General features: G+C 32.2%; 1 protein-coding gene across 1 annotated transcript; it reads left to right on the top strand.

The window, feature by feature from the left end:
• Positions 1-8,515: 8,515 nt before the first annotated feature.
• On the top strand, positions 8,516-9,424 carry LOC127706583 (uncharacterized). Its single transcript, XM_052211239.1, has 2 exons — positions 8,516-8,805; positions 9,220-9,424. The coding sequence occupies exons 1-2, from the start codon at positions 8,516-8,518 to the stop codon at positions 9,422-9,424; spliced, it is 495 nt and encodes a 164-aa protein (XP_052067199.1).
• The last annotated feature ends 816 nt before the right edge of the window (positions 9,425-10,240 follow it).

Consider the following 10,240-nt stretch of genomic DNA (forward strand, 5'->3'; position numbering starts at 1 on the left):
TTTATTCAAAAGTTGCACTAAAATATATTTATTTATTTGTTTTATTCTAACGTCACACATAATGCTTTATTCATTAGGCGAAAAATATAATCTTAAATGCCTTTTGATGACAAATTATGAAGGTACAAATAAATGTAAACAGGGACATTTTGTGTTTCACCGGATTCCAACATCATAGAATAAGCCGCTGATGAATGAATTATATCGTAATTACTAAAAAATAATAAAACTGCAATTTTTCTATTTATATATACATGTTTTTATGAGGTAAGATTATTCAAAACGATATTTTTTAAACTTTCAAAAATCTCTACTATGCAATCATTAACTTTAAAAAATACGGAAAGTTGTGTCCGTCCCTGATTGGGCTGCATACATAGTTTTCCTCAAATATTTAGGACTTGATATTACTTGTTTTTGTTGATTTATTTGGATGTTCGTAATTCTTTTTTGAGGTTTTGTTGTTATAGTTTTATTCATATTAGAGGAAAAATAATTTTACAGTTGTTGATTTAAGAAATGGAGATCCGATAAAATCCCAAAAAGATGATAAAACTGGGAAGTCCGTTGTTATTTTCTTAAAAACAGAAGTGGGATAATTTTTTTAATTACCCTAACAGTCAACCGCCTTATTTTGACACAGTTGATACCTGTGTAATGATGGATCATGATGAAATTTACAGGAAAATGCGCGTATGAATGTGACTTTTAAAAGCTCATTCTATTGTTTTGGAAATTTTTTATTATTAAAGCGGACACGAATGATGCATAAGTCAACATAACATAACGGTGTTTGTAGTCCACACTGCAATTGGAAATGCAGAACTTTATCAAAGACCTAAAGAAAGCCATTTTGCTTAGTTCTTTGATTTCAAATTCAGATATATTGAAGGCTTCCTGTCTCTCTGTAATCCACATGTCAGTCAGTCAGTACTTACATTTCATATATCCCAGTGAGCATGTTATAAAGGAGACTACAGAAACTAAAATGTCTGCTTCATATCTTGACCTTTTCTTTGATATTGACACAGATTGACGACTTCAAACAAAAATCTATGACAAACTTTGGATGACGATTTTAACTTTCGAACTGTCAATTTCTCCATGTCTCAAGAGTACTATATCCTCTTCGCCATCATATGGTGTTTACATATCTCAATTGATGCCATATCCTCGTGCATGTTGACCCAGTACAGACTTTATGAACAGCGGTGGGCTTCTAACAGAAAACTGCTTCAAACAGGCTGCAGATATCAAAGGGATATTCAAACTTATAAGTCGACGACAATATCACAACGTCGTGGAAAAAGTCGAGGAACGACGTCGAAGAACGACATAAAGACAAATTAAATTTTACAAAACACTACATAGAAAACTAAAGATCTATTCCAACCTTACTGAAAACCGGAGGTTATCTCGTGTGCCCCCGGAAGGTGTACAAAGACAAATTTACAAAAACAAGTTGTTTGCCATCAGCAGTGCGATATCAATGCTAACCCTAGTTCAGATATCAAATCAGTTATACAGACCAGACCGTAGGGCAGAACGATCACTACAATCGGAAACATTCCACAGACTACAGTCATGTAATCATGGCAAGTGTATACTGTCGATCAGAGATGGTTTTTTTCTTGACTTTTGTTGAGAGATATTTAGATACTGGATAAAAGCACGCTACATGTGGTACACAAACATTTGACCACCACTCTATTCCAATGCACAACAGGTTAAATGTCCGGAGCTTAACATTTATATTTGCAATACTATAGGATTTGTGGTTTAAGAATTTTGTCGTGTTCTTTAACCAATTTGGACCAATATTGGTATTCGAGAGTTGCTAAACCTTCCATGTACGACCATATGTATTCCATCCAAGGGTTAGAACCTTGTAATAACATTCCCACAATACAAAAGTCATTTGAAATCTGAATTACTTATTAAAGTTACGTATGTTTAGTGCGATGTTAAACTATCATGCATAGAAGAAAATTTCTTATCTTGTTTGGGATTGAATAACCGAAACTTTCACAATTTTTAAACACAAAAAAGGCGGTTCTATCATTAAAAAAATCTTTTTAAAGTTGTTAGTCTATTTTGTAATGAATTATATTCCTATTAATACATTTTATCCCATACAAAACGTCATGACATTGTTTAAACTCAATTATAAGTCTGCCCTGAAATAATTTTTATGCCAGTTTTACATGTACCGAGTTCAACGTTTATGCCCAAAACACAAGTTTCCACTTTCATTGGGGGTATAAAAGATAGTTATATTAGCAAATACATGTTTGTTCAAATTTTTCTTTAGATTTTGTATAGTTTTGACGGCCGCTGTTCTTATAATTTGAAAAAATACATCTTTTTAAACTATAAACCAGCCCCTTTTTGTAAAGGAGCATACGTTTTCTCGGAAAACTCATTTAATGATGGGTTTCCACTTTTTTGATGAAAAATAGAATAAGGAAGAAAATAGATTCAAGTTTTCAATCATTCTACTGCAAAAAGGGTATTTAATTTTGAATTGGATATTCAATTTTGTTTTTCCTTGAAAACGACATGTGACCTTTGATCTTGATTTCTGAAAAACTGCACCATATTTTCTTTTGACGACCAAATTAATTTCAAAGTACACATATTTTCAAATTGAATGATATATGATATAGCCGTGTACTATTTTGACGATAAAACTTTTATAATTCCGACTTTGGTCACCGGCCTTATAAGTTGTGAATGAAGAAAATAGAAACTGTCACTAATCGCCATCGACAAAACACTATCTCAATAACAACAAATATTTAGATTTGATGCATGCCATTATGCCATCATTGAAGAAGTTCATTAGCAAATAAATTGAGAATAGAAATGGGGAATGTGTCAAAGAGACAACAACCCAACCAAAGAGCAAACAACAACCGAAGGCCACCAATGGGTCTTCAATACAACGAGAAACTTCCGCACCCGGAGGCGTACTTCAGCTGGCCCCTAAACAAAATGTAAACTAGTTCAGTGTTACTGGACGTCATACAAACTCCGAAATATACACAAGAAACTAAAATTTAAAATCATACAAGACTCCCAAAGGCCAGAGGCTTCTGACTTGGGACAGGCGAAACAAAGCGGAGGGGTTAAACATGTTTTTTGAGATCTTAACCCTCCCCCTATACCTCTAGCCAATGTAGAAAAAAGAAACACATAGCAATACGCACAGTAAAACTAAGTTTAAAAGAAGTCCGAGTCCGATGACAGAATAGGTAACAAACGAAACTAAGCAAAATGACAATGATATATAAATTAGCAAAGGACTACTAGCCAATGTAGAAAAGAAACGCACAACAATGCGCACAGTAAAACTCAGTTCAAAAAAGTATTCTCCAGAACTGCTAATTAAAGAAACAACAGGCAAGGCGTCTTCTGCCTTATTTTTAGACTTATACCTCGAATTGGACTTAGCAGTCATCCAAGTACCAGAATCAATGACAATCGAGACGATTTTAATTTCGAAATTATCAATTTTTCCCTACCTTAGTAGCAATATACCAACTTCACCTGTATATGGGATACACATTTTCCAACTCATTCGGGATTTAGGAACTTGCAGCTGTCACTCAAACTGTGCAAACGTCACCAGTGTCTGAGCAGAAAGTTGATGAACCAGGGTTATGTTAAAGAACGTTTCTTTAAAAAAAATAATATCGGAAGATACCAAGACCTTGTTGATAAATAATTCGTATCAACTTCACAAGTAATACAGGATGGCCTTGAAGTATAGATTCTTCGCACCTACTTTGTTTATCATCTTAGTTTCATGTTATAGTGTTCTTTTATTTGTCTTTAGTTTGTAAATTATTCCTTTTACTGTTCAGCTTATTTTTGATAATATCCATTTGACATGGGTTCTTATACATCCCGTCATTGTGTTATGGGTTATGGTAAATTTTAGTATTCTTGTGTTTCGTTTTTGCTAATGTTTATGTGCCTTTGTCTGTATGCCTTTTCGTTGTCCTATTTTGACATTTTTGAATGATTTTATAGTGATTAAGATTATAACACAATGTTGACTGCTATACACTATTATTTTGACATTTTTAACTATTATGTCTGTTTGTTTTGTTTACACATTGTTGTTTATATATAATGGAATTTTATGCGACTATCACACAAGTGAGAAGTTTAGTTAGCAGAACAACCAGGTTCAATCCACCATTTTCTACCTACAATGCCTGTACCAAAACAGGAATATGACAGTTGTTATCCATTCGTTTGATGTGTTTGAGCTTTTGATATTGCTATTTGATAAGTCGTTTTGAATTTCTCTCGGAGTTCGGTATTTTCGTTATTTTACTTCTTACCAAGTAAAAAAATACATTCCATTACAAATAGCCAACGGACTATCAATTAATGAGACGGAAGTGTTCAATTGTAATAAAAAAAGTTCCCCTTTGTTTTTGCAATGTGAATGTACAATTTTACGTTAATATGGGAAATTCGTATATGAAAGTTACAAAAGGACATTGATAGTCTCTCATTATGCCACGAAATAACAACTTGAAATAAAAATACATGGCAAAGGATGGAATTTTGTATTAATTCGTTAAGTAATTTTGTCCTTAACAAAATACATTGTCTGCATACGATGACCAGTTGTTGATATATCAGACATTACAGTAATTGTCCTAACTAAATGTTAACTAACCATATAATAAGTCTACCGTTGCTTACAGATTTTTTGAATTTAAGAATAATATAAACATTTAAAAGTGTCTTTATTTTTTTTGCAAAAGACATCAATCAATTATTGATACTTATACCATTAACGCAAATATTACAAAGTTTCATCAGATTCCGTTTATTTTTAAATGCGAAATTGTATATTTTTATCAAACCATACTTTTATATGTAAACCTGTTTGAAAATTCACATGAGTTTTTTTTGAAAAGGTAATATGAACATCATAGTACCGGATATTCCTTAGTTAATCTATCATTTCAACTTCACACATTGAGTGGTTTTTATGTACTTGCATAATGATGGCGACATTAGCACAAATTTGTAACAACATAACAATCTGTTTAGACTATCAAAGAAATTACTTGTTATAAGTGATCAATAGCTAGATATATAAAGTGATTTTATAAGATTGCTAACACGTCAATCAATATTTGAATACTGATAAAGAAAGCAAATATTTTCTATTGATTTAAAGCTATTTCCAATCTAATTTTTGCATAAAATGTTACATTACTAACGAAAATATACAACGTTTGCAATAGAAAGCGCAAGTTTTGCTACAATATTTCATTACATAAATTAGTAGCTTTGAAGAACGTATGTAACAGATGTCTATTTTTTAAAGATTTTAACTTAATAGACATTTTCGAAAAAAAGATAACGACATCTTATACATATACCGACAGGACGATAGGAAATCTTTCGATAAGGGATTATCTCAACGTAAACAATGCGCATGAGTAGTTTTATTTATTTCGTATATAATCGATCGTTTCAATTTCTAACTAAAAACCTGACATGGTGAAATTAATTGTGGAAATGCGCATCATGTGTAGACAAACTGGCTTCTGAATTTTTGTTAAAGCAATCTTAAAATATTGATATAAGTATAAAACGTTGTAACAATTATATGATCCTGGTACCTTGATTGTACATATTATGACGTTGATTCTTAAATACCATTTACAAAGATATAAAGACATCAAAATAAAAGTGCCAAGTCAGCATTTGTTTCCTTGCAACCTCCAAATTAAGAGCCAAATGCTGATTTCAGTTACTGCACGTTCGACCGCGCGGTTTGTGTCTTTTACGCCGAAAACATGTTTTTATATTTGATGAAATTTTTTCTGTGATGAGATTTCCCCTTTGAGGGGTATGTAAAAGAACGTCTCGTCCTATTTCTAAAAAAGTTCATCGAAGGTACCAAGACCTTGTTGATAAATAAATTCGTATGAACTTCACAAATAATACATGATGGTCTTGAAGTATAGATTCTGTGTACTGATATACAAAAAAGAAGATGTGGTATAATTGCCAATGAGACAACTCTCCACCAGAGACCAAAATGACACAGAAAATAACAACTATAGGTCACCCTTCGGTCATCAACAATTAACAAAGCCCATACCGCATAGTCAGATATAAAAGTCCCGGAAATAACAAATGTAAAACAATAGAACACTTTCGAGTTAATCCATTCCGTATATTTTCGGCACTTAGTTTGTATCTTAGTCATGTGACACCGGTGCATGTTCATTTCCGGTAAAACGGAAATGTCCTTCAAATTTCAAAATGTAAACGATTTGAAAGGTTTTCTGCAAAAGAGAGGCGTAACCTGTTACTTTTACAGAAAAGATCATCTGGTTAAACACTGTGATCTAGCATTGGAACTTCAATTGCCTATATTGAACGAGGAGAATGACGTGGAACCTGACATCACCGTTTCAAGTTTGACAAGGGGGGAAAGGAGGTCATAGCTCCTGAGATTTCTAATGTTGTGTGGTCCGCTGATCTGAGATTTATTCCTAACATTGAAATTGGTGACATATTGGTATACATGCTGTATTATTGTGGTTTGTCCAGTAATAAACTTAAGAGTTATAAAAGGGACAATGGGTATCAACTATTACAGGCCAACCATATTGATTCTGTGAAGATTAGTTCTCAATTTGATGGAAACTGCTTTTATGTTGGTGATACATGCATTCCAGAAACTAGACAGAAAGAATTACCATATGATGTATGGATTTTGGTTAGACCTTCGACTATTACAGGCCAACCATATTGATTCTGTGAAGATTAGTTCTCAATTTGATGGAAACTGCTTTTATGTTGGTGATACATGCATTCCAGAAACTATACAGAAAGAATTACCATATGATGTATGGATTTTGGTTAGACCTTCGGGTGAAATTGTTTCTGGCGGTTGTTCTTGTGTTGCGTAAGTGTCTCCTTGTTGCATTGATTCTTCTTTCTAGTTTGTTTAGATTTATTATTGTTGTTCACGTTGTCCAAGGTTCAATATATTTTCAACTAGCATGTCTTTTGTCCAGTTGTTTTCATGAATTAGATTGCATACAGGCTACCAGGAATACTGTTGTTTTTCCCTTCTTTTTGAATATATTGAAAGGTTGAATGTTTTATCAGTGATCTCATAGATTATCTCGCTCTTTTTCCTTTTACTCTAGTAATTCAAAGCATATAAAATGGTTACTGCATATTAACCATTGAATGGATTGGCTGCTTCTAAATGTACATGTGTATTTCTGATTAGTTAATGTTACACATGTAGGTAATTCTGTAGCTGATTCATCCTACAAAGTTTTGAAGTGAAAGAGTCTCTTAACAGCTTTTTTTAAAAGTTATTTTACCAATTTCTTGCCAAGAAAATTGAAATTTAAATCAACCTGGAAAAAAATGGCAATCTGAATCGGTAGTTTCTGTGGCAATTGAAAAAAACACTGACTTGCACTTGATTGTTTAAAAAGTCATTTCTGTGTTTCTTTCACTAGCTTCATTATTTCAACAATTTGAATGATTTCTGTATTTTCTAATGCCAGACATGATGCTGAGTGAACAATATGTTGGAAGATTAAGAACCAGATGTAGCAGAATGTGGTAAAAAAAATTTTAAGTTGAGTAAACAAAAAAGTAAATATGTATTAACTGTTATTTACATGTTAATTCATCCTATTCTTTTAGCCATTTTCAATGTAAGAATTTTGCTTAATATGAGAACTGAAGTTACTGCCTAGCTAATTTATAAGAATTAAGATATTAAAGTACTGAACATGCCGTTCAAAGGCACAGAAAAGAAATGTCACAATACCGAAGAACACCTAGCTGTAGCGTTCAACTGGCAATTATAGAAATGGATTATAATTTTGTTAAAATGAAAATCACATGTACTCCTTAGAATTCATAGCATAACTAGGACATTTCATACATGGTACAAATGTACATGCAGTTTTTGTTTTATGGTAACAGTATTCATAATCAAAACTTTATTCCAACTCTGAGATAACTAGTCTTTGCTCTTACCAACTCCTGGATGCTGAGAAATTGTGCATACACAAATGATATAAAATTATACATTTAATGAATAATTCATTATTCAATCAGTGCCAAAAGTAATACCTTTATCTCACCGTTAATACTTTTCTGAAGTATAGTCATTATGTTTTCATATAATTTTATTTTAAGTAGCTCTATTTCCCTATTTGCATTGAAGTTTATCTAATTACACTTGTCTTGTCTGGTGGAATTCAAACAGTTTGCAAGTTACACTTTAAATTTCAGAGGTAATGGGGCATGCAAGCATTGTATTGCTTTGCTATTTTCCATCGAGAGTTTCATTGAAAGGCATAGAGACAGGTTCACACAAGCATGTACTGATGTTGAATGCATTTGGTATAAACCAAAGAAGAAATCAGAGCCGATGGGAATTGATGAAATAGAAATCAGGCGAGGCCCTTCCACTAAACAGAAAAAAAAAACCCCATCCATGACAAAAAATTACAAACCAGCCAGTACTATTGAACACCGTGTTATTGAAAAAGACCTGTATAAATTGTTTTCAGGCACAGACTTCCTTGTATTACAAGTCCTTGACCCTCCAAGTGATGCATCTGAGGATGAAGCAGAAGCTGAAATCCCTTCCCTTTCTGATGCTGTATCATCTTGCTCATTGTCTGAAGGGAAATCTTTGGGAAGTTATTTGCAAACTGTCTATTCAGGTGAAATCATTTCTAAAATTGAGGAAATAACAAGGGGGCAATCGGATAATAATACATGGTTTGAGCATAGGAAGGGTAGATAACAGCTTCTTTGTTTTTATTCTGTCTGTCATTTTAGATTCAATGATAAACCAACCAATTACATTTTAAGGAAAGTATTAGGGCAGGAATAAATGTTATCATGTCCTTCAATTAACTTTGGTAAAAGGAATGCACCTGTGGCTAGACAACTTTACATTGAAATGTATAGGACAAAGCACAAAAATGTCCAAATTAACAATTGTGGTCTATATGTTTGTACATAATTTCCGGTCATGGGAGCCTCCCCTGATAGAGTAGTGTCATGCAGCTGTTGTGGAAAGGGGGTATTGGAAATTAAATTCAGTTTTATGCATCAGAATATAAAGCCTCTAGATGCCTGCTAATTAGAGAGTCATTATCATGTGTACAAAGATGAGAACAATTGTCTAAGGCTGAAGGAATCATCTTCATGGCATACCCAAATACAAGGTAAGATGGGGATTTGTAAAAAGCAATGGTGTGATTTTGTATTTTACACCAAAAAAGGAATTGCAGTTGATAGAATCATCTTTGACAAAAATCAATACAAAGACATTATTGTAAAATGTGAGCAATTTTTCCATAAATATGTTGTACAAGCTATACAATCTGACTGAATTACCATTGAATTACCATATAATGCAAAAATTTTTAAAAATTCCAAGTAAATGCTGCTGTCAATCTTAAAGTATAATTAAAAGTTTTTAAAAATATCTAGAAACTTCTATCCTACAATGTCCTGCTTCAAATTTGAAAAAAAAATCCATATTTTTTTAATTAATTCAATTTTTAGAAGCTTTTTTTGAAACACCAGCAAGACTGTACATGTACCTAAATTAAATGTGATGCATACAAAAACAAAATAATCCATTTTTTGTTAAATTGATACAAATGGGGAAGAAAATTAAAAAAATTAATCTTTTAATCTTGATGGTACATCTTAATATTAAAGCAAACCCTTTTTAAAGGGTATAATTAAATTGCCTTGAAAGGTTATTGATGATTTCAAATAAGTGTAAAGATTCTATCTAGATGGTTTGTTGAAAAAGTAAGACAAACATCAATTAATAAAAAGGAGCAGTGCCATTTAAGTGCAATTACATTGATTTCTCAAATATATTTTCTTCAATTTGAAACATGGAAAGATAAACAATTATTTTGCCTAACTGTATCTGAATTTCAAAAACAATTAAGTTAAACTGAAATAAAAGAGAGGTTTGTAGCTGAAAATTAGTTTTCAGTGCTAAACTAAAAGCTAGAAATTCATTTTTTACAAGTAAACACATGAATTTGATAAACCATATTTCAGAGAATGAAGATCTTATATATGAAAAAGAAGTTACTGTAATAAAACAATGTGAATTGCAAATTTATGGTTATTTTTTTTCACTAAAGGTGATTGAAGGTTACACAGCAAACTGCAAACTTTTGTT

This window comes from Mytilus californianus, unplaced genomic scaffold (assembly GCF_021869535.1).
Source record: "Mytilus californianus isolate M0D057914Y unplaced genomic scaffold, xbMytCali1.0.p SCAF_6, whole genome shotgun sequence".
Lineage (NCBI taxonomy): Eukaryota > Metazoa > Mollusca > Bivalvia > Mytilida > Mytilidae > Mytilus > Mytilus californianus.

Bases quoted from the DNA above. Each gene is read 5' to 3' on its own strand.
- LOC127706583 (XM_052211239.1), top strand. From the start codon at position 8,516: ATGACAAAAAATTACAAACCAGCCAGTACTATTGAACACCGTGTTATT. The intron at 8,806-9,219 runs GTTTGAGCATAG...CAATTGTCTAAG, and splicing joins CAATCGGATAATAATACATG to GCTGAAGGAATCATCTTCAT.